The sequence below is a fragment of the Culex pipiens genome, chromosome 2 (assembly GCF_016801865.2).
Source record: "Culex pipiens pallens isolate TS chromosome 2, TS_CPP_V2, whole genome shotgun sequence".
NCBI classification, from domain to species: domain Eukaryota; kingdom Metazoa; phylum Arthropoda; class Insecta; order Diptera; family Culicidae; genus Culex; species Culex pipiens.
The window spans coordinates 49,349,138-49,376,932 of NC_068938.1; the positions used below are offsets into that span (position 1 = coordinate 49,349,138).

General features: G+C 33.5%; 2 protein-coding genes across 5 annotated transcripts; one reads left to right on the forward strand and one right to left on the reverse strand.

Annotated features, from left to right (window-relative positions):
• LOC120415983 (INO80 complex subunit C) lies at positions 1–1,036 on the forward strand. The gene is made up of 2 exons (XM_039577639.2): positions 1–301; positions 360–1,036. Exons 1-2 carry the CDS (start codon positions 154–156, stop codon positions 554–556), a joined length of 345 nt encoding a protein of 114 aa, XP_039433573.1. The 5' UTR covers positions 1–153; the 3' UTR covers positions 557–1,036.
• Positions 650–27,268, reverse strand: LOC120415981 (ankyrin-1-like). 4 transcript variants are annotated; one of them, XM_039577638.2, is made up of 7 exons: positions 26,951–27,268; positions 5,039–5,315; positions 4,558–4,979; positions 4,418–4,435; positions 4,008–4,246; positions 1,485–1,637; positions 650–1,424 (listed from the first exon to the last, which is right to left on the reverse strand). In XM_039577638.2, the coding sequence occupies exons 2-7, from the start codon at positions 5,299–5,301 to the stop codon at positions 1,107–1,109; spliced, it is 1,413 nt and encodes a 470-aa protein (XP_039433572.1). In that variant the 5' UTR covers positions 5,302–5,315; positions 26,951–27,268; the 3' UTR covers positions 650–1,106. The 4 variants fall into 4 exon arrangements, with proteins under 4 accessions (XP_039433572.1, XP_039433569.1, XP_039433571.1 ...); XM_039577635.2 differs by lacking the exon at positions 26,951–27,268 and adding an exon at positions 26,697–26,924; XM_039577637.2 differs by lacking the exon at positions 26,951–27,268 and adding an exon at positions 17,590–17,865.
• Positions 27,269–27,795: the final 527 nt, after the last annotated feature.

The window sequence follows — 27,795 nt, forward strand, 5'->3', positions numbered from 1 at the left end:
AACCCTGCACACTGTTTGTAAACATTCGATTTGCCGATCGCGGTCTTGAGTTTTGCGAGTTTTGCTTTTAAAATTTAATTTTAAAAATAAATTTGAATTAGTTAGGATTGTTCTCAAGAAAGCGGTGCTGAATTTCTTTCTCGTAAAATAAGCATGGAGTCTCCGGCCAAACCTATCTTCAAGCGGCAAGCCCTCGCCGAAACGAACCCGATCGCCGGCAACAAGAAACGCACCTGGAAATCGCTGAAGCAGATTCTGGCCCTCGAGCGCACCCTGCCCTGGAAGGAATCGGACGTGACTTGTGAGTAACCTACCTTAGAAATATGAACATGATCCTGAGATATTACAACATTGCTCAGATTCCTCCATCAACGCGCCACCCTCGTTCGTGCCAGCTAAGAAGTACTCGGACATTTCCGGTCTGATTGCGCCGTACACAGACCCGCATTCAAAGCTGCAGTTCCACAACGCCGAAGAGTTCCAAACGGTGCGCAGCCTCCCGATGGATTTGACCGCGGGATATTTGGCCCTGAGGGGAGCGACCAGCATCGTTTGAATGGGAAGCTTTAGCAGTAAGTAAACAATTTTAAAATTATATTTATTTTATGGATAAATTGTGATATTCTTGCCTTGAGAAATTCCCTGTATTGAGACACTATTCCAAGTAATTTATTGAACGTACAATTATTGTATTACAAGTTACATCAGTGGTTTCATAAGATTCGTTTCAAAAGCTTGTTCAATTCTATCACAAAACAAAATTGTGGCCAAGGTTGGCCTCTGCCGGTTCTTTCGCCAGGAAAGGACAATGAAGCCACACACACGTGCGATTGCGCGTGCAATCCCAGAAAAAGTGGTGGCAGTGTTTCGATTCTTCTTGTTAAAAGTGTGGAACAAATTACAATCTAACAATCTATCATTTAGTTGCGTTCTTTCTTCTTGCAATCTTATTAGGGAATTACAAAAATGTTCGTTTCGGTGCACGTTTTACGGGGCACCTTTCTAGCTCTAGCTGAGAGTAAGTCTTATCGGGTTGCGTTTTCTAAAAATTACAGACAAATTTGTACCTTAAAGCCTTGATGTCATCGTCAGTCGAGTTTTCCTACTTAGAAGCTATGCTCGTACAGCAGATAGCTCTGCAGTTCCCGGGGGATGAACAGGCTGGGCACAAACTCGGGCAGCTGCCGGCCAAACAGGCGCCGGTAGTGGGCTCGAACGCGGGATTTCAGCGGGACGGGGGTCGTGGCACGGTCCAGCAGCAGCTGTCGCTGCTCGTCGTTGAGCTGCTGATTCCGGCGGATCATGCACGGGTCAAACTCTTCGGCCGCTTCGAGCACGATTCGGAACGAGTCCGACTGCGGGTCCATGCTGGAGAGACAGTTGAGCAGACCGTCCGGGTCACGGAATTGCGTCTTCAGGATGACCTGCGAAAGGATTTCTTTGGTTAAAATATGCTTCAAACAACAAACTAAAGGTATTCTTACTCTGGCGCCATATTTCATAAGCAGACGCAATTCCTCCGGCGTAACGATCTCGTTGCTCGCAATCAGCTCAGCTAGCGGTGGTCGCAGGATGGCGTTGGTGGCGACGTCGCCCACGACGCGCACGTTCGGGTCGGCACCGTACGACAGGAGCATCTGCGAATGGAATAAAAATGATTATGAGCAAATATTGGAATTAATTGAGTAACGTTCGTATGATACTAAAAAAAACATCTGAAAATATCCTAACTTTCTATCTCAATTATCATCGTTCAAATTTTGATTTATCTTCCGTTTTCATCGGCGCTTGGCGCGTCAAGAATTCAGCTTTTATTTTCAAAAAATCATTTCTCGGAATCCTGTTAATGAGCTCCTCCCAGTTTTGAGTATGTTTTAATGTTTCCCGAGGAATCTGATAAAATCAAATAAGCGTCAAAAGGGCATTTTAATGTTTCATACGAGTTATGACCTTATCAGACGATCGGCTGAATTTTTCAATATTTCTTTAAAGCTAAACTAATAACCTTTTATTTGCGTCCAAGACAGCTAAAAGTCATGATTTTTTTTAAGTGTGTTTTTTTGCAAAAAATGGCGAAAATTGCCATGGCCACCTTAAGGCCAAACAAAAAAGTGGGGCCAAAGAACCCCAGAAAATTTTGGAGCCCGATCCTAGTTTTAGAATCGTACTGCTTTAAAAAAAAGTAAATGCAATCAAAAATGACTTTTTCAAGTTTCAGGCATTTTAAAAATACATCAAAAAGAAAAGCACTCTAGCAAAACATTTTCAAAACGCTGAGAAAATTTGTTCAACTTTTATTTGAGGACATAGTTAGTTAAACAACTTGTTTACTTTTACTCAAAACGCTCAAAACAGACCGATTCACTCGTGATCACAAATCGAACGCGACGCAAAACTGCTTTGATCCATTCTAAACTTTTGTCACCTGCACACAAACTCTCTCTTTTGCTCTACCTCTCACTCCAAACGGGTAGTACAGCGAATGGCTCAGAGAGACGCTATGTCGCACAAAGCTGACTTCAAATAGGCTGCGATCGGATGATTTAGATCATTTATTAAACTGCTTAAAATCAAACACAACATCAAAGACACATTTGGCAGTAAATTCCACCATGCCAAATTCAAATTGAAGGCAAACAGTGGTAGCGCAGGCCAAAAGAGCGTCGCGCTGGTATTTTGTTAGATTCTCTTCTCTCTGGCAGCTGTTTTCTTGTGAATGGTTGCGCGCTAGAGTCGGCAAAGATTCATTCGGCGATATGTGGGTGATTTCTGATCTTCGAACCGAAAACTCACACTCGAAGCCAAACAAACTTTGAACGGAAACGATACCGAACAACTTTTAATAACAACAACGATAACCCCCCCCCCCCTTTTCGCAACAAAATGCACATACAAATATTAAAAAAAAAATGTACGGAACGTAACACGGCCTCCGACCCCCGTCTCCCCGACTGAGTTACGTAATAAAAGAACACTCCCTTTGCATTTTTTAAAATAAATAATGTATATAAAAATTGAAAAAAAAACCAAGCCATGGTCTCAACATTTGTATTAAAAAAGTGTTTTAAAATGCATTTTACACCTGCCCAGTTGTTTTACAATCATTAGTTTTTAAAATATCCAAGTAATGAAGAGATTTTTTTTGTGCTGTACATTGGAATTACACAAAAATTGAAAATATTTTTGATCGATCCCAGACATGCTAAATATGATTTTAAAAGCAGGAAAATGCATTTCTAATCGTTTTCAGTTTATTAGACGTCTATTTCCTTTAAAATTTTGAAGTTTTTTAAAATAATTTTCCGCTTTTGAAGGGGGGGCGACATAAACATTGAAAAATATTTGCAACGGCTTAACTTTCAAAAATATCAAAATATGTATTTTGGCAATTTTTTGTGTTGAAAGGTTTTTTTTTTGCTTTCGGATCGGATTTGTTCATGCAGGCCTTTTTCAAAATATCTTGACATGCCGAAGACACCAAATCGATCCAAAAGCCCCATCTAAAGATACAGATTTTCATACGGATTTACGGAATTTGTGTGTGAAAAAAAACTCATAAATTTTTATGTACAACGGTAAAAAACACTATCGAAAACCATTTCTGATCACTTTTTTTCATGTTAATGCAAAAAAAAAAAAAAATCGACAAGACAACATTTTTTAGATGGATCAACAATGATCCCCTTGGATCGAGCTGTCAAGTAGGACCTTTTCAGTCAAGAAGGGACGGAAAGTTTTTTTTTTAAATTGATTTAAAAATCCATTTCAAATCCCTCGCTGTCGTACAAAGTGTCATTGTACTCAGAAAAGTAAACTTTATCGTTATGAACAATAATATCACAAATCTTAGCTTAATTTTAGGGCCCAATTGCTTTTTTTACAAAGGAAATTTAAGGACAAAGTTCCAGCCAAATAAAAAAAATCGCAAAATTATTGGCGTAAATCTTTTGATATTTTTTGTTGTTTTCAAACTAAACATATTATAATTACCAAACTACGAAGCTCACCTTCATAATCTCCACCCGGTGCGGAATATTGTCCGCACAAGCCACGTGCAACGGTGATCCAATGATCGGACTGCATCGGTTAACGTTCGCTCCATTCTCCAGCAAGATCCTCACCAGCGTCGGATCCCCACGCAGCACGGCCAAATCCAGCGGACTGGGTCGATCCGGTTCGGGCAGTGGCGCCGGAATGTCCACCCGGGCACCCTGTTTGATGAGCAGATTTACGAGCGAGGCATTACCTGGATGAGAAGAAAAAGAACAAAACGGACACACGTGCGTTGTCTCGTTGTATGAGTTGCGTTTTTTGCGTACGGTCAGAGGTTGTAAGAGTTGGGTCTTAAGAGTAGAGGGAGGTCAAGATAGGTCTTAAGGTCGGAGTGGTCGAACTTGGAGGGGGCGTTTGAACGTACCACCGAAAAGTTTGAGACCTGAGTTTGGTTTAACGGACAGCGAAAGAACAACGAAACCCACAAACAAAAAGAGATAAAAAGAAGTAAGGTTATAATCTAAAGAGCACCTTCGACAGAAATGCAATTCTCAAATAACCTACCCGAAAGCACTGCGTAGTGGAGAACCGTCCGGTAGTCGTTTCGTGCATCGGTCATTGCGTTGACGTCCGCGCCGTACTGAAGCAGCAGAAGAACCGCGTCAATGCTGCCATTGGTCCGAACTGCACGCATCAACGGCGTAATTCCGGATCGGTCCCGAGCCTCGGTGTTGGCACCAAACTTTAGCAGCAGCTCCAAACTCTCCACGTCGGTGGCCAGGTTGATTTCCGATCCAAAGAAGTATCGCTTGTTCGGATCGGCGCCACGTTCCAGCAACAATCGAGCGACCTCGTAGTGACGATTCCTCAACGCCAGCCGCAGCGGTTCATCGCACAGCGTCGTCCGCGGGTACGGATCATCCGTGGGCTCCCGGTAGTCAACCTTGCAGCCCGCGTCCAGCAGCTGTTTGGCCAAATCATTATATCTGCAAAAGGAAGAAGTTATTCAAGCAATCGCTTCCATCAAGTTACGCTCGCGCCCTACCCGTGCTCCGCGGCCAGGTGCAGCGCGCTGTACCCGACCTCGTCGATCGCGTTGATGTCGGCGTTCCGCACCAGCAGCAGCTGCACCGCCGGCTCGTTGTTCTGCCAGACGGCGTAGTGCAGCGGGCGCAGGCCCTGGGTGACCTGCTCGTTGACCTTGGCCCCGCACGCCAACAGGATGCGCAGCTCGTCCATCGGCACCATCCGGATGATGGCGTCCGCGAGCGAGCGCTGGAGCGGGTTGGCCGCGCACTCGGCCGGCATCGGGATGACGCGACCTGCGGCGGGGGAGAAAAATGGCTTTGTTAGAACATTTTTGTTTGAAAGTATCAAGCGGCTCCACCGAAAGGGTTATGCTTAGAAGAAAATGATGGAGGCGCATGGTTTTTTTGATATTTTTGCTCTTCTTTACTGCCATTCTACGCATAATTGTCCCATGTCAGTTTTGGACGATTTTGACTTTATGACATTTTTAAGTTTAGTTTGACGTGTACTTTAAGAAAAACACGTAAAATTTGGTACTTTGTTCGGAAACTCATTAAAAACAACACCAAGTCTGTTTGTCCCATCGTTAAACTTCTACGCATAATTGTCCCACCAAGTATTTTTTTACACGGAATCATTAGTTTTACTAAGCATTATGTCTTGTTTACCTGTTGTATAGCAAAAGAATCACAAATAAGGGTGATAAACTGCTAACTGGGGCGATTAGGGACACATAGGGCGGATAGGAATCCACGGGACAATTATGCGTAGAAACACAGAAATCGGTCAAAAAATTTCAATCGCGTTTTTCTCAGTTGCACTTTTTTGAACATGGGACAATGATGCGTAGAACGGCAGTTTAGTTGTTACAATTATATTTTTAACTTTTTTAACTCTGTGATTGAATACGGCTGAACATGATTTCTGCTTTCTTACACCAATTTTGATTTATGACCTTAAAATACATTTTCCCTGCAGGAAATTTTGGTATGTTCCGGAAGAAACAAATCAACACGGGCATACATTTCATGCACTGATACCTTCAAAATTTTCCAAAAAACGGTATTTTTCGCCAAAAACCCCAAGATTTTTCGGGAAACATTATATTTTGTTTGTTATTATTTGATATTTTTCAACTAAAGGGAAAAGGAGTGCAGTCGATATGTCATAGACAGGGTAGGCAAATGGCAAAAAACCATCGCGAAGCCCTCGTTTGATTTATTTCCTTCCAGTTACAGAATTCACTATAATGATGTATGAAGCAATTGTAGATTTTGAACAAACGGACAATTTTGTAGAACATTGTTTTGTTCCAAAGTGAATGCTGTTGACACTAGAGCGTAAACAATGTCTAAAAATGCCACCATCGGCGTCCCTCACTCGCGATGGTGAGGGGATTTTTGTTTACGCTCTAATGTCAACAGCATTCAGTTTAGAGCAAAACAATGTTCTACAAAGTTGTTCATTAGTAAAATATCTATAAGTGCTCCATACATGATTATAGTAAATTCCTTAACTGGAAGAAAATAAATTTAAAAAGCTTTTTGGAGGCCCATCGGCAAATACCTTCCCTGGTCATAGAAACCTTTTATGATATTTTTACGAAGAGGAAGTTAAAATTTATTCTAACTCTTTCAGTTTTGGGTAATTCTCTACCAACTCACACGAAATCGGGAAAAGTTGCCCCGACCCCTCTTCGATTTGCGTGAAACTTTGTCCTATGAGGTAACTTTTGTCCCTGATTACGAATCCGAGGTCCGTTTTTTGATATCTCGTGACGGAGGGGCGGTACGACCCCTTCCATTTTTGAACATGCGAAAAAGAGGTGTTTTTCAATAATTTGCAGCCTGAAACGGTGATGAGATAGAAATTTGGTGTCAAAGGGACTTTTATGTAAAATTAGACGCCCGATTTGATGGCGTTCTCAGAATTCCGAAAAAACGTATTTTTCATCGAAAAAAACACTAAAAAAGTTTTAAAAATTCTCCCATTTTCCGTTACTCGACTGTAAAAAATTTTGGAACATGTCATTTTATGGGAAATTTAATGTACTTTTCGGATCTACATTGACCCAGAAGGGTCATTTTTTCATTTAGAACAAAATTTTTCATTTTAAAATTTCGTGTTTTTTCTAACTTGGCAGGGTTATTTTTTAGAGTGTAACAATGTTCTACAAAGTTGTAGAGCAGACAATTACACAATTTTTGATATATAGACATAAGGGGTTTGCTTATAAACATCACGAGTTATCGCGATTTTACGAAAAAAAGTTTTGAAAAAGTAACTTTTTGCGTTTCTCTTTGTTTCGTCGTCCGTGTCTGTCGCGGGTGACCATGAACGGCCATGATCGATGACGACCAACTTTTTCAAAACTTTTTTTCGTAAAATCGCAATGACTCGTGATGTTTATAAGCAAACCCCTTATGTCTATATATCAAAATTTTTGTAATTGTCTGCTCTACAACTTTGTAGAACATTGTTACACTCTTAAAAATAACCCTGCAAAGTTAGAAAAAACACGAAATTTTAAAATGAAAAATTTTGTTCTAAATGAAAAAATGACCCTTCTGGGTCAATGTAGGTTCGAAAAGTACATTAAATTTTCCATAAAATGACATGTTCCAAAATGTTTTACAGTCGAGTAACGGAAAATGGCAGAATTTTTAAAACTTTTTTAGTGTTTTTTTCGATAAAAAATACGTTTTTTCGGAATTCTGAGTACGCCATCAAATCGGGCGTACAATTTTACATAAAAGTCCCTTTGACACCAAATTTCTATCTCATCACCGTTTCAGGCTGCAAATTATTGAAAAACACCTCTTTTTTCGCATGTTCAAAAATGGAAGGGGTCGTACCGCCCCTCCGTCACGAGATATCAAAAAACGGACCTCGGATTCGTGATCAGGGACAAAAGTTACCCCTTAGGACAAAGTTTCACGCAAATCGAAGAAGGGTCGGGGCAACTGTCGTGTGAGTTGGCGGAGAATTACCCTTTTATACTTGGCACCGCTAAAAAAGGACTATTTTTAATACAAAACATTTTTTCTACGATTTTAACTGGTAAGTTCATAAGAATAATAATTTAAAAAAATTAAAAATTATATCAGTGGCGTACTAAGGGGGGGGCGGCGGGGGCGGCCCGCCCCGGGTGTCACCCATCTTGGGGTGACACCCGAGCTGATGGGGTGACACCTGACTCGGACGAAGAAAAAAATATAATTGACCTAAAATATGTTCATAAAAAAATCATCAAGTATCTAACTAATATAAACAAAACATACGAGTTAAATTTTCTGAAACATTCATTTTAGATGGGGGTGACACCCAAAAGTAACACTCATGTTTTAGAATATGTTTACATAGTATACTTATAATGATGAAGTTAAGTATTCACAGTTAGTAAAAGTGCATGTTATATGAAGACTGAAGACTTCAAAAATTTAATTTTCAGGGGTGACACCCGATCATCAAATAAAGAAATTATGATAAAGATACTAATATGTAAGGGGTGTCACCCCTATATTATTAATGTACAAGCTTATAAAAAGAGTTAAATGGAAAATGTTTTCTCATAAAAATGTTCTTGTGACAAACCACTCTTGAGTTTGATTTTTTTTAAATTTTCTCGGAATGTGGGTTTATTTTTGTTTTCTTCGGCAATGTATCAATTGAAAGCAAAAATAATAAAAAACACTTTGAATTGAAAAATTATTAAAACAACTTTTTGCCATCAAAACTGGAAGCTGGAACTGGAAGGGTGCAGAAAACGGCAAATTATTTTAATGACAATCAGGGATGGAGTAGTCGTCAAAAAAAACTTTTTCGCTTGCGAACTTTCATCACCCGGAGCCGAAACACGCAAGAGAAAATTGCCCTTGAACTTAAAAAAAAAATAATCCGTTGAAGATTTTTTTGTGAGTTTGATTGTTAGCAACACTTAAATTATTTTATATCGTTTTGCTTACATACATTGTTACTCTACGAAATGAGACAAGCCATTTTTCGACGTATGAAGTTACATCTGAAAGTGTAGTAATGAAATCGGCGTTTCACCGAACGGACTTATGTTTTTTTGGTTACATTTTACCGATCTTTCGTGCACGATTAAGAAGAGCCATGTTCCTTTTCGATTTTTTTTATTTGAACATATACTTTTATTCATGTATTCAACTATTTTATATAAAAATCACCGTATTTCTTTTAGGAAGGTCAAAGTATAACCTAACAGTAGATACAATTTCAATCGCAGATCCGTTTGAAAATGTGTTCAACATTTTGAACAATATTTGATTATATTTATTATTCTTTAGTAAAACTTTACATTTACTTTGATATGATTTTAAGATTTAATTAAATGTTTTAAATTTTTATATTTAACAAGATTTACGTCCGTCTTAATCCCTTTTCATAAATTTCCTTCTAATAAAATTTCCTGTGCAAAAAATAATTGTTATTCAATTCGATACTTTAATTCAATTAAATTTAAGGTTTGTTTCACCGAACTTAAGATTTTTGGAAAGTAATCTATTTTTCAGTTTTACAAATATGTTTGTACAGAAATCTAAAAAATAAATTTAATGAAAAATTACATCAGAGAAATTTATGTTTTGCAAAACAATGAAACGATCTGACTGGAAGAAAACACACGCTTTTTCAATAAATAAATATTCCAGCTTAATCTTTACTAGGCAATAATGAGAGATACAAAACAATCTTAACGTTACCATTGTTTTCTTTTTCATTAAATTGACAGAGAATATTTAAAATTGAAAATTCTTAAAAAATGTATTTAATTAGATTCTTGACTATTTTTTGTACCAAATTTTATCATTTCATAATTAGTAATAAAAGATAAAAAAGAAAAGGAATAAACATACAAATTATGTGAAATATAATTGTATCATCTTTTTTTTATTGGGGTAGTAGAATTTAACATGAAAATTATAATTTTGATGGGAAATTTAACGACAATTTCAAATAGGTACGAAAAATCCGAATTCGTTTCCTAAACAACATTTATTAGGATTTTCATTTTTTTTTGTTTGTAATGATTAAAATTTGTAACTCCTACTTGTTATATAGTATTGATTTCAGATAGATACACATGATTCGAGATATTATTTGCAAAATATAGATTTAAAAATATCGCCATTTGTCAGGTTAATTTAAATTTGTTTATTGTTTGTTATTTTTGTTTCAATGAAATTGTGTTATCGAACTTTCCTTTGACCGAGCACTAACGGCCATGTTTTAAGTTTTATTTCAAAAATTGTCAGGCAGATCCGAAGGGGTCCACAGAATTATGATTTTGAAATAAATAAAATTTACTTTTTGAATATAGTTAGAATCTATGTTTCAACAAAGGAAATTAATTTTTTTCATTATCTTCCCTTCACTTATATTATTTAGTTTTTAACGTTTAATGAATCTTTTTGGAAAATGTGCTAATGCTTATTCAATATTTTCCGAATACTCATAAATATATTAGGTATTAAAATGTAATTGTAGATTCTCATTTTTTTTTATTAAATTTCATATTTTTTATTATTTTTGTTTATAAAAGCACTTATTCATCATTTTCCTAAACAACTTCATAAGAAGAATCCTAAATGGGCCGGATTCCACAGTAATCTTAAGACCAGCCCGCGAGACCAGCCTGCAAGTCTCTATATAATTTTAGCAACTGTCCATACAAAAATTGTAAGTAGAGTAAGACTCGGCAAGAGTGCCCAACAACCTTTTCAAACCCTATTATAATTGAAATAAACAAAAAAAAGCATCCATGCCAAAAACGTTGGATATTTGAACAAATATCCTAAATTATGATCAATTAAAAATATAAATTAACGAAACATTAAACTACTTGTCACAAAAACCATTTTGATATTTTCACATGCAATTTAGTTGAAAAACAGCACCGTAAATCAAAAAAGGTAGAGTAATCGGCAATTACATTAAAATACAGAATGCGCAATCTTTGCTCGTATTGTTGCCGTGCTTCTAGATTATATGAAAATCCTTGTATTCGATTTTTTTTGTTTTAGATTATAGTAAATTTAAGATAATCAAAAACACATCTTTTGATTTTAAGAAAGAAATATTCAAAAAAAATTCATGGCGGTATGATACAAAATGCGATTTTAAAAAAATATTAGGATATTCTCATAGCACTTTCAAAAGCATTTTTTTGTTTTTACTTTCAAAATAATTATATAGTATACTAAAGGCAATAAAGGACCAATGCATTTTTTTTAAAGCAGTCCCAAGTATGTACATTTTTGTTGTTTTGAAAAGATATGAAATTCTCTTACTTAAGATTTTGGAAATTTTAAAATTCAAAATAACAAAGGTATTTTCATGTTTTTTCAAATACCTTTCATTTTTCAATAGAAGTTTTTTCTCAATGTTTTTTGTCAGAAAGGTTTTATCTCAACTATTATTTGTCTGATTTTTTCAAATTTTGCAAGTGTTTCCATAAATGGGCACTCTCTTGAAAAATGAAAAAAATACTTATTTTTCTGAAATTAAATAAATAAAATGAATTAAGTTGTTTGACATGCGTTGGGTGTTCCAGTGTTAAAATAAAGCTTTAAATATTAAATATATATATTTGTTCATTTGAAAATCAGATTTTTTATAATATTAAAGTTACAAATACAAAGATGCGTGAAAATCCATTGAATACCTGAGGAGAGTAATCAAAAAAACTATGTTGACTCCATTCTTTTTGTGAGTGTTTTCAAGTCAAGGCAATATTGATATATTGACAAATATTGAAAGGTGAATCTACCTCTACCTTCAGTCTTAAGAACAAAAAAAAGATTCTATAATGTTTCAGCAAAATTAAACAAAATATGAATGAAACTAATTAACGCTTTTCAAGGAAAATTCAAGGCAAAATGTCTCAAGTATTTGGATTCAGTGTTAACCACTTTTTTTAATTCTGATGTTTTGATTGATCAAAAATATCAAAAATATTTGCACAATAAAAAAAATAACATTTCAATTCTCATTTAAAGACATCACCGAGTTCTTAATCTTTCCGGAATCAATTTTTAATTTATAAAATAATTAAAAATAAACTTTTAAATATGTATTTAAAAAAATTAAACCATTTCAAGATTTTTTGAACAAACTGTTTTTTTTTAAATAAACAAGTATATTCATAGCAAAAAAATAAAAATTAAATTATTAGTTGAAATAAAATTCATTGATAGTTGAAAAATTCACCCTTTTTGTGTTTTTTCGTTTTTATTATTTTGAAAACTTAATAGAAAATTATTGAGCATTTTTATTTGATTAACAAATTATACAAATTGAAGTTTTTTGTTAACACTGAAACACCCAACGCATGTCAAACTTACACGGACGCCCAACGGCAACTTCTACTCGCTGGTTCTTGTGCATAATTCAATCAATTTGGACGATTCTTTTTTTCTTTTTTGATTTTTGATTTGTAAGAATGTCTAATTGATCCTAGAAATTTGAAGTACTCGATTCAATTTGCGCAATTTGAGCTTTTAAAAAAATCGCCCAAAATTCCGCGGGGCAAAAAAAAACTTGGAATGATGTTTTTGATCGCAAAGAATACAGATTTGATCAAACTAATTGTTGATCAATCGTTGGAATGTTAAAAAAAACTAGTGAAATTACAGTTTATCTGGTGTCAAAAATTTCAATTCAAGAAACCCTAAGTCCAAATATATTTTTTTGATCTGCAGTTCTTAGAAAAAAAAAACTTAAAAGTGTCTTGTCCAAAAAAAAACAACGGGAAATTTACGTTTCAAAATATCCTACCCTTAACCGCTTAAAATATTTTGCTTAGCTTTAATTTATTCTAATTCTTTTTATGTTTAAACTGACAATTATTTTAGCTTCCAAAGATTTTGGAAAATATGGAATAGATGGTTTTTTAATTACGGCTATACATTATGTATATTAAATCAAATCAGTTTGCTTTATTAAATTTGTTGCCTTTGGAAAAAGATTTATAAAGCTTGAACAAATGTCATGTCTTATAATTATTAAAAAAAATTTTTTTTTCAAAATAAATATTTGAATTTTAATCAGCATTCAAAATTTATGAATTTTTCAATCTCGTATCGAACCATTTCCTGAAAATAAATGCTTCATTTAAAAAGCATAACGTTTAACTTAAAAAATTTATGAAATTCAAATATTTTTATTGAGCGTATGAATTTTTAATCTTTCTAAATTTTAAGGAAAATGATTTTGATTTTGATGAAAAGAATATTCTGTGTAAACACTATCAAACGATAAAAATAATGTATTGTGTATTTGATGACACAACATATTTTCTGAATATTTTTCATTTAAAAAAATCTGTTATTTATAAGGAAAATCGCCGAGCTGAATGATATCTTCTTTTTTGAACTAGTTCTTCGATATAATTATTTCGACAACTATAATACGTGTATTTGCATATGAGAAAAAAATCAAATTATAAACACTTTTTGAAAAAGTCTTTGCTTTCATAAAAAAAAATAATTTTCATTATTAAAAATATTTGTTTTTTTATATTGCAAGATTTTTGCTCATTGCAGAGTATTATTTAGAATTCCAGTTTGTAAGAAGAATACCATGTGACATAAGTTTGGTGGGATTAAACCTAGAAGGAGGGGGGGAGGGGGTGAGGGGTGACACCGGGCAGCCCGCCCCGGGTGACACCCGGCCTTAGTACGCCTCTGAATTATATAATTGTTGAGTTTTTCAAAAGTCTCTGTGGGTTTTGGCAATCTTTCAAAAAGATTCGTTTATTTTTTTTTATTTTTGTGAGTCTTTGCAAACACTAGCAACTATTGTTAGTTTCTGGATTCCTTCAAACAAAAGAAGTTTTTTGCAATTCCAAAAATAACAGAATGGAAAATTAATACCTTCCAATTCCAATTCCGAAAAGTTTTACTTTTCAGCACTGAAATGGGTGCTGAAAAGTTGAACTTTTCAGCACTAGTATTTAATAGTAGCATTTTTCAATATTTTATTTGTTTTGAACGGTGAGTTTACTTAAGGCATGGATTTTTGACATAAAATTCCATTAAAAAAGCGTTTTTCGGAATTGCACAAAATGTTGTTAGCAACACATCGCAAAATTTTAGTTTTTCAGCACTCGTCGTATTCATCCAACGCGATAAACGTTGTTGAATAAATGTACGACTCATGCTGAAATGCTGAATCTTATTCTTAAAACTTGTTGCATAAACTGCAACAGTCCAGACTCGATTATCCGAAAGTTTTTCTGGGACTTGGGATAATCGAATCGCAAAAAGAAAAGAAAAATGTCGTTTTTTTCCTTTTTCTTGTTTTAAATATCAATTCCGAGTTCTGCGACCCCATTTTCGTCAAATTTGAATTTGCCTATAAAATAATAAAATACATTTTTCAATATTTCGTCACCGCCATATTGGCCGCCATCTTGAATTTAATTTTTTTAAATAACATTAGCGTAGTTAAGGGGTTATTCTCAACAAACAAAAATTAGACAACGGAAATAAAATTCCTTGGTTCGATTATAAAAAGTTTTGATTATCCGAAATTATTTATTTTTCAAGACTAAAAGTTGAATTCTAAAAATACGTATTTTTTAATTTTCTTTTAGGGGATTTAAAAAGGCATCGTGATGGTGCAAAATCTGGTTTAGGAGATATATATTTTTTGGAAAATAACAAAAATCTGGACAGAAAAAAAATTATGTATCATTTTCAAAAGCAACATCGAATTTGCAATCGAAAAGTACTTAAATTTTGTTGCTTCTCAACAAAAGTTAACAAGATAAATAGTTTCAAAAAATTTATAATTTGATTTAAAATACAATAAAAGCAAAATTATCATTTTCAATGCCTTTTCAAAAGCTTAGCTTGCATTTAAGACTTTGGTTTAATTTCTTTAAAAAAACAGAAACTTCCGCAAATTGGACCAATAATATCCAAGATATCGTCAGTTGCAAATTAAATTACATTCGAATTCTAAAATGAATTGTTCCAGAGATAAAATATAATTACTAATTTGAGAAAAAAAAATATAAAATTCTTAGCTGGGTAATTCTCCGCCAACTCACACAGCAGTTGCCCCGACCCCTCTTCGATTTGCGTGAAACTTTGTCCTAAGGGGTAACTTTTGTCCCTAATCACGAATCCGAGGTCCGTTTTTTGATATCTCGTGACGGAAAGGCGGTACGACCCCTTCCATTTTTGAACATGCGAAAAAAGAGGTGTTTTTCAATAATTTGCAGCCTGAAACGGTGATGAGATAGAAATTTGGTGTCAAAGGGACTTTTATGTAAAATTGTACGCCCGATTTGATGGCGTACTCAGAATTCCGAAAAAACGTATTTTTCATCGAAAAAAACACTAAAAAAGTTTTAAAAATTCTCCCATTTTCTGTTACTCGACTGTAAAAAATGTTGGAACATGTCATTTTATGGGAAATTTAATGTACTTTTCGAATCTACATTGACCCAGAAGGGTCATTTTTTCATTTAGAACAAAATTTTTCATTCTAAAATTTCGTGTTTTTTCTAACTTTGCAGGGTTATTTTTTAGAGTGTAACAATGTTTTACAAAGTTGTAGAGCAGACAATTACAAATATTTTGATACATAGACATAAGGGGTTTGCTTATAAACATTACAAGTTATTGCGATTTTACGAAAAAAAAAATTTGAAAAAGTTGGTCGTCATCGATCATGGCCGTTCATGGTCACCCGCGACAGACACGGACGACGAAACAAAGAGAAACGCAAAAAGTAACTTTTTCAAAACTTTTTTTTCGTAAAATCGCGATAACTCGTGATGTTGATAAGCAAACCCCTTATGTCCATACATTAAAATTTTTGTAATTGTCTGCTCTACAACTTTGTAGAACATTGTTACACTCTAAAAAATAACCCTGCAAAGTTAGAAAAAACACGAAATTTTAAAATGAAAAATTTTGTTCTAAATGAAAAAATGACCCTTCTGGGTCAATGTAGATTCGAAAAGTACATTAAATTTCCCATAAAATGACATGTTCCAAAAAATTTTACAGTCGAGTAACAGAAAATGGGAGAATTTTCAAAACTTTTTTAGTGTTTTTTTCGATGAAAAATACGTTTTTTCGGAATTCTGAGTACGCCATCAAATCGGGCGTCTAATTTTACATAAAAGTCCCTTTGACACCAAATTTCTATCTCATCACCGTTTCAGGCTGCAAATTATTGAAAAACACCTCTTTTTGTTCAAAAATGGAAGGGGTCGTACCGCCCCTCCGTCACGAGATATCAAAAAACGGACTTCGGATTCGTGATCAGGGACAAAAGTTACCCCTTAGGACAAAGTTTCACGCAAATCGAAGAGGGGTCGGGGCAACTTTTCCCGATTTCGTGTGAGTTGCTTTTTTTTTTCAAGAATTATTTTTAAACTCAAAAACCTTAAAACTAAATTTTCAAAAAAATGTTTGAGAAATTTTTGATTGCAATTTTGATATTGCTTTAAAATGAATTTTGATATTTTTTTTTGTCCAGATTTTTGATATTTTCCAGAAACATTATTTTTTTTTTAATTCAAATCTCCAAAACCAGACTATGCACCATCACGCACTATGACTCATCAAATGTATTTTTTAGTTCCCTTAAACATATTTTAAAATATCGAAAATATAAAAATACGTAAAAATACGATGTAAAAACGAATTTTCAATCTAAACTTACTTTAGTGAAATTTTGATAGAGTGCACCGTTTTCAAATTATTGCCATTTTTAGGTAACTTTTTTGAAAATAGTCTCAGTTATTCATTTTTTTTAAAATTAGTGCCCATGTTTGCCCACTTTAGAATAAAAATATTTTTGAAAAGCTGAGAAAATTCTCTATATTTTGCTTTTTTGAACTTTGTTGATACGACCCTCAGTTGCTGAGACATTGCCATGCAAAGATTAATAAACAGAAGAATTTATGTTTTCTTAGTCAATTTACGCCTTTTTGAAATGTTAGTCTTGATTAAAAAAATAAAAATATTGTTTTCGAAAAAATCTTAAAATTTCACAAATATTTCATATGTTAACATTAAAAATCGGACCATTAGTTGCTGAGATATCGACAGTAGAAAAAGTTGGTAAAAATCATGGCAGACTACTCAAATTTCTTATGTATTATTGTTTGATAATATTTTCACTCAAAGCAACTAGAAAAAAGATGAGTTTTAATGTTCAAAATAAATTACATAACCAAACATTGTTTGTAATCAAACAGATGCCGCAGCTGTTTGCCACACCCAGCTGTTTCTGATAAAACGCTTTTTCACGATCTCGTGACGACAATCACGAGCAGCCTGAGTTTTCGTGTATTTACGAATCCGATATTTTTACACATCGCGAATTGCGGTCAAACCACGAAGTAGAAAGAAGAAAAAAAACATTGTCAGACGTCAATCCTGGGCTGAGAACGCACAAAAGTGTGTTGCACGTATTTATTATCTAACGAATTTTCCTCCTCATTTGTACTGCTTGAGGAAGCGGAAAATTCTGTAGAACTTTCCATGCGGTCGTCTTGGACGACCAGCGACAACGATCACTGACCTCTAGAGTCCATGATTGCTGAGAAGAATGATCGGGTTCGATTCCTGAGCGAGGCGGCAACTTCAAACGACTTTTTTTTCTCTTCAGCACGACAGTTCAAGGGTTCCGGCTGTGATGGATGTGCCAGCAAAGCGGGGTTGGCACGTGCGCACCAGTTAAGTGATTAAACAAAGGATTTCCCCACGTTTAGTAGGATGGGAAATTGCGTTTTAACTAAAAACTTGCAGTCGATCTTTTTTTGCTTCCTTCAACTAATTGGCAAATCGCGCGAGTCTTCTTTCTCTCAGTCTGCACTGTGCAAACATAGACGAATGACTAGCAAGCCACGCAGAGAAGGAAAATAAAGCAGTCAAAATAGAGTTGTGGTTCTTGGAAAGGCCATTTAGAGGAAAAAGTATTGACATATTGAAACAAAATTAAAATTTTTGTTGGAAAACTAACAAAAAAATAAGCTCAGAACCATTCAATTAGAGCAAAAAAAAAATCAAAATCAAAAAACTGATTTAAGATCGGTAAACTGTTAAACATTCAATTTATGAGTATTTTTATGGTATTTTCTGAAAACACAATAGAAAAAATCAACAACAATTATGTGAATTACTCTCGTCGCTTTTCCGAACATCTGATCGGTGTCGACTTTACGCCATTATGTGTTTCTATGTGTGTGTGTTGTGGAAATCGCGAATCTATATTTAAGCCGGCTTTGTCGGGCAGGAAAATTAGCAGCTTTGAATGTGTGAATGGAGATTTAAGTCCAAACGGTAGTAGTGTGGAAAAGTTTACTCTCTTTCTCTCATTTTCTCGGCTCGTTTTTCTTTGTTGTCAAACAAAATCGAATGCCGGGTTCTGGTCGATGTCATATGGCGTCGTAAATTTTGCAATTTATTTTATTTGATGAAACCTTTGTCAATCTGACCCTTCTACAATATTTGTTATTTTATAGCAAAACTGCCCATAATTGAAAATTCGGCTATTATGGCAAATCAAGTATTCCGAGAAAAACGCGTTTTAGTGTTTGTCTATAAATCTCCGTTAAGGCAATATTAGCCGTTTGGTTTTTCGCATCGGCAGCCAAATCTAAACATTATTTTAGTGAAATTCAAGATTCAGGAGATGCTTTGGAAAATCCTCTACCACCTGGTGCTAATATCTCGTTTTTGCCAAAAGTGGATATTAGCCGTTTTTTCAATGGTGGGCAGAAAAGCCGTAAACAATTTTTAAAATTTTGTTTGAAGAAAAATCCAAAACTTAAGCGTAAAAAATTTTTTGGTCCCCTAAAACAAAAAAAAATCCTAATCATAACCTTCAATTTTTCTGAAGATATCAAATCAATCAGAAAATCCCTTCTCAAGATACAATTTTTTGAAAAAATAATGATGCAAAATCAGGGGTGACCAAAGTATGGCCCGCGTGCCAAACTTGACTAAAAGTGATTTTTTTTTAAATTTAGTTAGGTTGAAGAGGGTGAAACTTTTTTTGAAGAGGGTGAAACTTTTTCATTGTCTGTTAATATAAAAGTAATGGTTTATTCATGCTTGGATCCCGATTATACTGCACAAATATTTTGATGAAAAATCTATATTATTGATATTATTATTAAGTTTAAATGTATTTGAAAATGTAAATTCCTCAAAATTTTCATCAAACATTTATGGAAATGAGTTGTGATACGTTCAAATTTGACTAAAAAAGAAAACTGATAAAATAGCTAAAACTAATTTAAAAGTAATAGCGCCCCATTTTCTTATGTGCTGGACCTCACACTTATTTTACACTTAGAAACCTTCCCCTTGCAAATCGTACTCAGTTGCACGGAGAAAAAAGATTTACAAAATCGTACCATGGGATTTGAACACTTTGTTCAAGGTTCCCATTTTCATGAACGCTTGTTCACGATTTTGGGAACTGTTTTTTCTCCGTGTGGACATTTATATAAATTGACATTTGGAATCTGAATTATCTAATTGACTAACATCCGATTCAGGCAGACCAAATATTGATTAAAATTTTATAAAATTGAAGGATTAATTGTCGAAAAATCCGATTTATCATTAAAGTTGCACTTTGTTAATATATAAAATTATACAGATTTTCATAGTTTGCGTCACACGATTGATTTTTTCAAAATAATAATTAAAAGTTTAATGAAAATACAAGAGCATTCAATTAGGCTCCCTATTTCCATTTTAATTATATTCATGACATTAGGATTTTCTTCCCCTCCCCTTGACAAGTTCGTGGTAATTAAAATCTTTAAAACATATTTTCAGCGGCTAACCTGATTTTAAATGTTTGTGAGGCAATAAAAAGCTTATGGATAATATTTTTCAGATTTCATTTGGTTTTGTTTATTCTTATAAATTTGATCAAATTGATTAGACACTTTTTTAAACAAAACTGCTCAAAAAATGCAATTTTCTGTTCTCTAATATTAAATGCCAAAAATTAAAAAAAATGATCATGAAACTAAAAAAAATCAGCGAATCAATGTATTTTTTAGTTTTATAGATCATGATAACTTAATTTAATATCATTTTAATAAACACTTTTTCACTTTTGGCCCGCAAGCTCATGTGAGCTTAAAATTTGACCCGCCATTCAAAATTAGGGCACCCCTGTGGTTTTTTACAAAGATTCCCTCAACAAAGTTACATACAAAAAAAATCAAAAAAGTTGAAAGAACTTGAAAAAAATTGCGAAATTCTAAAGTATTGCTCAGTCTTATAGTAGATATTTGTTTTTAAGTCATCTAGACCTAAACATTAAATTCACCTTCGAGCTGAATAAGATTTTCAGAAAAAGAAAGCTACAAAATATGTAATTCCCCAGTCAACTCAACACGGAACTAGTTGATGCGTTTGAAACGGATTCGTAAACGATTCGAATAGAATTCCGTTTTAGAATTCCGATTAGTCAACTCAACGGGAGTTAACGGGAATGAAGTAACCATTGACAAATGGAACAATATTGAGATAGCGGAGAACGACAATTATAGTGTCGACTAGAGGTGGGCAAAACCGCTCTTTTTTATGAGCCGCTCATTTTCGTTAGCGCATTAAAAAGAGCGGCTCTTTGGAACGGCTTTTTCGCTCTTTTTCAAAATTTTGGTAAAAATGGAATTTTTTGGTTTTTCAAGGTTTTTTTCATTTGACTTGTATAAATCAAATTAAAAAAAAACTAAAAACGTGAAAATGCGTTAGTAAACCATAAGTCTTTACGGTCAATATGTCATGATATCTAAACGTTTGAATAATTGAATGGCACCCAAACTTCAATCTAGATTTTATTAGAAAATTGTTCTTAATTCTATGAAATTGCGTTTATTTGTGCCAAACTTGAACAAATGCAGATATTTGGAGATAATATTCTGCGAATTCTTTTCTTCATTTTGATTAAATCGATAAATTCGACAAATCGTCAGCTGTGTGCTATCTTGTGACAACGACCATTTAGTACTATTCGAGAAAATCGATTTTCAAAGTTTGATGATAAATATTTTCAAAACTATGAATGGTAGAGCCAAACTTTTTGAAGCAATCGGTTCGTTTACTATCGCTTATCAAACGCTCCAAGTTTCAACTAATTTGGTTACACCAGTTAAAAGATACAGTAAATAATGTAAACAAAAATCTGAAAAGCACGTGTCACAAGTGTGTTTCGAAAGTAAAATTGTACTACGTGTCACAAGTGTGCACAGAATTCCCATACAAACTAAAATAAGCTCAAATCAATGGTTTAATCGACTTAATCAGTATATTTTTATAAACAAAAGGTTGCATTGCCTTTAGAAAGTATGTGTGTACATAAATTTGTGAAAAACAAGAAAAAATTTCCACATTTTCCAACAACATGTATGACGTGTCACAAGTGTGCACAATCATTTTGATGATAAATTGGTCTATGTCACAAGTGTGTATTGCGATATCCGGGAAACGGAAGCGAGTTTCCAAAATCGGGTTAAAGCATCTTGTAGTGTTTGTTAAGTATAGCAAAACGTCATCACTAATTCATTTTCGACCAAAATGGTCTATGTCACAAGATAGCACACAGCTGACGAAATGTTAAAGTTTAATCGGGAAGGAGGATTTGATTTTATTTTCCAACATCTTGAGGCTATTTATCATACTTTGGTAAAATTCTCCAAATTAAGCAACTTGAAGTGCTTTAATTTATATTCGGATTAATTAACGATCAGTCAGTTAATGAATAGTTTTTTTTACTTTGTTTAGAAAATCATTCACCTTGGAATTAAAAAAAAACACCAAACTGAAAAATATGAGTTTAATAACGTTGAAGTGGTGTTCAGATATGGGCTATTTAGAGTCTTTTAATATATCGACGTCGTCGTGCTATCATGTCGCACCCGCCATTTTGACGTTCCGAGAAAAACGCGTTTTAATGTTTGACCTTGAATAAACAAAAACGAAAGCACGCAATGTAAACAATAACAAACACGTTTTGTTTGGCTGACCATTCTGTGCATTGTCCCGAAGTTTGGTTGAAGTTGGTTGCTGGTGTCCCGAGTTATAATTCAAAATGTTTACGGTAGTCTAACTTGTACGTGCGTCAAACGCATCCTGACCTGAAATCCCTTTGCCCTTTGTCGCACTTACATCAATTTTCAGAGAGTGACAAGATAGCACGACAGGATTGAAACTTCTTTTATACGTAGAGTGACAAAAATTTTCGGAGCTTTTTTGGTTTTCATTGAATATCTCAGGATTGAAATCGAATTTCGGGGATCTGTGAAGGTCAAAAGATGAGGCATTGTGAGCTACACAAAATGGCGTTCTTAACTCAATTTGGCCCAAAATGCACGTACAACAAGTTAGCACGATGGCGACGATATGTTGATGAGCGATTATGACGATTCAGCTCTCAACATTTCGGAAAATATCCCATCTATAACCTGCCGTTTTTTTAATCCTGAAGTACAAAACCTTGCGACAATTTTGGGATTAATTGTTTATAAGCATTGAAATGTTCTTTCAAAAAGACCAGAGTTTCAAAAATAACCGCGGCTCTTTTTTGTGAGCCATGGCTCGTTCGCTCTTTCTAAAGAATCGGCTCTTTGAATGGCTCGCTCTTTTAGTGCCCACCTCTAGTGTCGACTGAGATGCTTTTACATTTTGAAGAAGTTCCTAGAATTTGCTGAAGATAACTAGTCAAGCTAAACACAAATTCATCAACTTGTTACAAACGCTTCTAAGCCGGACAGACAGCTTGTCGCGGCGATATTTTTAAAAACAAAACAAATGTGCTGCCAAATCGACCGTCCCGAACTGACATCGCATATCAAGAGAACATCACCGACTTTTGGGAAAGGAGCCAACAAAAGTCCGCTGGCCAATTCTATTTCCCCCCTAAAAGGGTATCGCCGTGTGCGCAGTTAGTCTTTCCTCACAGCACCGATGATTAACATTCGCAATAAATTAAGTTTTTTTTTGTTTCTTATGTACCTTCTTCAGGAATTGCAAATGGGATCTTATTGTACAGGAAAACCTTGCACAAAGCAACAATAATATTTGTAAATTTCTCGCGCAATTGTCGTCCCACCCCAGGAACCTGTCACAATATTGACGAAAACAATGTGGCCCTCGCGCGCGGGGTGGAAATTAATGACCATTCGCCGTGCGAAATGGCGTGCTGAAACGCAGTATTTCGCCGTAGTTTTCCATCGCAAGAAGGGGAAAAGGAGGAAAATCTAATATCACGTGCCACTGCACTAAAATAGTGAGAGAAATTAAGCCGCGAGATTAATAACTGCAGTCTCGATGTGCTCCAGACGATGGAATGGCTCCGTCTGGTTATATATAAACCCGGAAGTGTCGACCTGGAAATGACCTTTTGAGAGTTAAGTGTAGCGCGATTCCGATTCCGTACAGTAGAACTCTGATCGTTTGACGTTTTTTAGTTTGACACTTTTTGAATCATTTTTCCGTTGGTCAAAACGTCAAAATTGGAGCATCTTTTCAAGAGACCTTTTGAAAAAAGTATGCTAAAAAATTCTTATCATTATAAATAAGGCCGTTGTAAAATATTTTCAAAGTTTATGTTTAAAATAAAAAAAAGCTTAAGTTTGAAGTCAATGCTATTTTATCATTTTTTTTTATATTCGTTCATTCAAAATTCGATTATCTGACAGTTATAAAAACAAAATCTCTAACAAATTAAAGAAGAAATCGGAAAATTTAAAAAATTCTAGAAAACAATAATTCGGATGTTTTAAAATTTTGAATTCTATAATTTTATTATTCAACAAACAATTTAGGATAAAAAATTAAATTCTTAAATTTGAATACTCAAAAATTTAAAATTTCTGAATCTAAAAAGTTCCTAAACATAAAAATCATTTTTAAAATTCTGATTTTTTTAACATTCCAACGCCCAAGGCTCCACAAAAGTTGGAACGGTAACTTCAACTCAATGGTTCTCGGGCATAACTCAAACAATCAAGATGATTCTTCTTTCCAGTGATTTTTTAGGATGTCTAGATGATTCTAGAACTTTGCAGAACTTACAAATCGCTGGAAACAAGAATCACCCCAATTGGTTGAGTTATGCCCGAGAACCAGCGAGTTGAAGTTACCGTTCCACCTTTTTTGGGAGGCTTGGGCGTCCGTGTAAGTTGGACATGCGTTGGGCGTTCCAGTGTTAATTTGAAAAATTTAAAATTCTAAAACATAAAAATTAGAAAAATTAAGAATTCTGAAATTGAAAAAAATAATTCTAAGATTATTTATTAAACCAAAAAATTAAAATTTTAAGAATTAATAAATCAAAAATTCGAAAATTAATAGTTCTAAAATTTAATAGTTCTTTTATTTAAAAGTTCAGAAATTTAAGATCTAAATTTTTTTTAATTTTTTGAAATTAAATAAGAATTTATAAAATTGTAAAGTTTCAAAAATTAAAAATTTCAACATCCTGAAATTAAAAAAATCAATAATAACAAAATTACAAAATTTTAAAAAATTGATTCCAAAATCTGAAAAAAATAAAAATTCGAAAAGAAAATGGAATTCAAAAAATATAGAATAGAAAATTTCTTGAATTTAAAAATTCAATACTTTTAAAATTCTAAAAATTAAAAAAAATGTCAAAAGTCTGTAATTTAAAACATCAAAAAATGAATTAAAAATGAAACATTATTAAATAAAAAATTCTCAAACAAAACGATTCGACGCAACGAAGTTGACTTTATAGCTGTCGGTCACCATTGCTAGTACCAACCACTAGTGTCTTCCTTTTAAACTACAAGGACTTCGCCGCCCTGGGCTCCTAAGTGTACTAGAGTATGGCACGGAGCGACGGCGCCGAATACCCATATTTACACAAAGAATTTCAGAGCGCCCGCCGCGGGATTCGAACCAGCAACCTCTGGATTGTGAGCCAGTGCGCGGTCCCATTGATCCACACAGGCGGGACTCAAAAAGATTCTAAAATTTCAAAATTCTGAAATTGAAAAATTCTAAAATTGAAAATTTTTAAAATTTTAAATTCCTATTATTTACTAATTCTAACATTTAAAAATTAAAAAAATCCTTAATTTTCCAAAATCAGAAATTCTAATATTAAAAAAAATAAAAAACCAAGAAATCAAAAATTATAAATTTAAGGTTCTAAAATTTAATAGTTCTCAAATTTAAAAGTTCTTAAATTTAATAGTTCAGAAATTCAAAATTTCTTATATTTAAAGTTTCCCAAAGTTGAAAAAAATGCTTCTTAAAAATTCTAAGGTTTCAAAAACTATAAATTTCAACATTCTGAAATCATAAGATTCAATAATTAAAAAATAACAAAATTTAAAAAAAATGTGATCCCAAAATCTGAATTTTTACCAGATTTTATAATTTTTGAATACTTGAATTAAAAAAATATCAGCAAAAACATGTAAAATGTAATATGTCTCAAATTTCAAAATTCTAAATTTTAAAAATTCTTAAATTAATAAAATCTAATATTTAAGTATTCTAAAATTAAAAAAAACCTAAAATAAAGGTCTTTACAATTTCAAAGTTTCAAGATTTAGAAATTCTAAAATTTTCAATAAAAATAATCAGAAATTCTTAAATTTGAAAGTTCTGAAATTTTTTAATTCTGAAATTGAAAAATTCTTAAATTGATTTTTTTAAATCATTTTTTTCCAAAATTAAAAATTAAAAAATTCTGAAATTAACAGATTTTATATTTTATGAATACTTAAATTAAAAAATCAACTAATACATGTAAAATGTCTCAAATTTCAAAATTCTAAAATTATAAAAATCTTAAATTAATAAAATCTAATATTTAAATATTCTAAATTTTTAAAATCCTAACAAATTTTCTAAAATTTTGAAAATATGGCTTTATAATGTTTCAAAGTTTCAAGATTTAGAAATTCTAAAATTTTAAAGTTCCAAATAAAAATTTTACTATAATTCAAAAAATGTTAAATTTTATCAAAAATTCTATGATTAGATTGGATTTTACAGAGACTTCGGATATTAGTAAATCTTTATCATAGTTGAGCCAAATTTTAATTAAAATTAAAAAAAATCATGTTTCGATTACCCGAAGTGAACTGTTTGATAATCGAGTACGGACTTTGTTCAAATTTTTGAATTTAAGTTTAGAATTTTATTGAATGTATTATTTTTCTAGATATTTGAACTAATTTTTCAATATTTCATGTTTTGATTTTTCACAATTTTAGATTCTTTGATTTCTCTATTAATCGCTATTTCTTGACCATATTGTTTAAAGGTGGACTACATAATTAAAGGTTAATCTGCTTCGATTTAAAAGTAAACAAAAATTGGGAACAGTACAAAAAATTGTTCTATTTAGTTTGATAGTCATTCTGTGTAACTGTTCAAACTTTGGCATGTTATAAATTGCGTTTTATTTTAATTTTATTTTAAAATTGCATGGATTTTTCATCATTAAAGCTAATTGTCAAATATCTGCGTTTGGAGGATCTGTCGATACTTAGAACAAACAAAAATTGGCAAATCTTCTAAAATTCACTATACTTCCAAAATTATTGTAAAATTCAAACCATTAAATTACATATTTTTATTTGGAAAGTTTACGGTTTTTTTAAAATAAGTAACCTAAATTACCTCGGCTTACGTAGCGCAGGCTAAACAGCCAATCGTTGCCCCAATGATCTAAGTACTGCACACTTTCAAAAACCACCGAAATTGTCCACATTTGAATGCGCAGTGCGAGATTGGTTGAGTCTTCAAACGTTTTTTTTTTATTGTTGTGAACTGTCAATCTTCGCTTTTCTCGTAAGCCATACGTTAGTTACATATGATTTGTGAAATAAAAAACAACTATTGAAACACCAACAACACAAACCGAATGTACTTACTCGAAAATGCCTTAAAAACACAAAACTTTGGATAAAAAGTCTCACTTAAGTTTGGTTTCACTGCACTTATTTGCACGCAGTTATCACTTTTATTTCGTCACTCAGAATTCAATTGCGTTTTAATCAAGATCACTTTTGTTTTCAACTATTCCCAAGTGTAAGACAAAGAATCGCACACACTAGTTTTTCTTCTCGATTGGCAAGCGGGTCAAAACTTCCCCGGACAGCAGTGTTGAACAACTTTTCCGGACTTTTGTCGCTTTTTCTTAAGGACTTTTTCAAGTTTTCACTTTCCTCTTCGGAGGATCGACGTGAACTGACTGCTGTTCAGCAGGCTCCGGTCGATTGGCCTGGCCTGTGTCAGATTGCAATACAAAGAAAAAGCGGGAAAATCGGAAAATCCCTTTCCACACTCACACAATCAGATATTGGCTCAACTTAAGTCGAGTGATGATGGGAGAACGCCATAAAAGAAGCAAAAAACAACTTTGAATAAGCCGCTGCCAAAGTAAATAACAACAAAACAAGCGCTAACTAACTAACCAGGTTCGCGAAAAGACGCCACTTTTCCCAGCTGCACCAATACTACGAGGACGTGATCAGCTTAAGCTGTGTCTCCCCACTCCCTCCAATCCATTTCCATCCCCGTATGGACGCTATTCTCGGTTAGTTCCTTGTTTTGCGGAAAAGCGAGCGTCGCGACGCGCATTTGCCAGGCTGTAGGGTGTCGTTGGGAACATGTTGAATTTGACTAAACATTTTATATTGCCATAAAAATTATGAAGAGAAATAGTGTGAGAAATTGTGATTTCCTGGATCCCTAGATTTAAAAAAATCGCAGTTTT

What these genes read in the sequence shown, in the direction of transcription:
- LOC120415983 (XM_039577639.2), top strand. Translation starts at nt 154, where the DNA reads ATGGAGTCTCCGGCCAAACCTATCTTCAAGCGGCAAGCCCTCGCCGAA. An exon ending in GAAGGAATCGGACGTGACTT is followed by an intron (nt 302 to 359) that starts GTGAGTAACCTA and finishes AACATTGCTCAG; the next exon opens with ATTCCTCCATCAACGCGCCA.
- LOC120415981 (XM_039577635.2), bottom strand. Translation starts at nt 26,787, where the DNA reads ATGTGGACAATTTCGGTGGTTTTTGAAAGTGTGCAGTACTTAGATCAT. An exon ending in CACCTGGCCGCGGAGCACGG is followed by an intron (nt 4,980 to 5,038) that starts GTAGGGCGCGAG and finishes TTCCTTTTGCAG; the next exon opens with ATATAATGATTTGGCCAAAC. An exon ending in TTATGAAATATGGCGCCAGA is followed by an intron (nt 1,425 to 1,484) that starts GTAAGAATACCT and finishes ATCCTTTCGCAG; the next exon opens with GTCATCCTGAAGACGCAATT.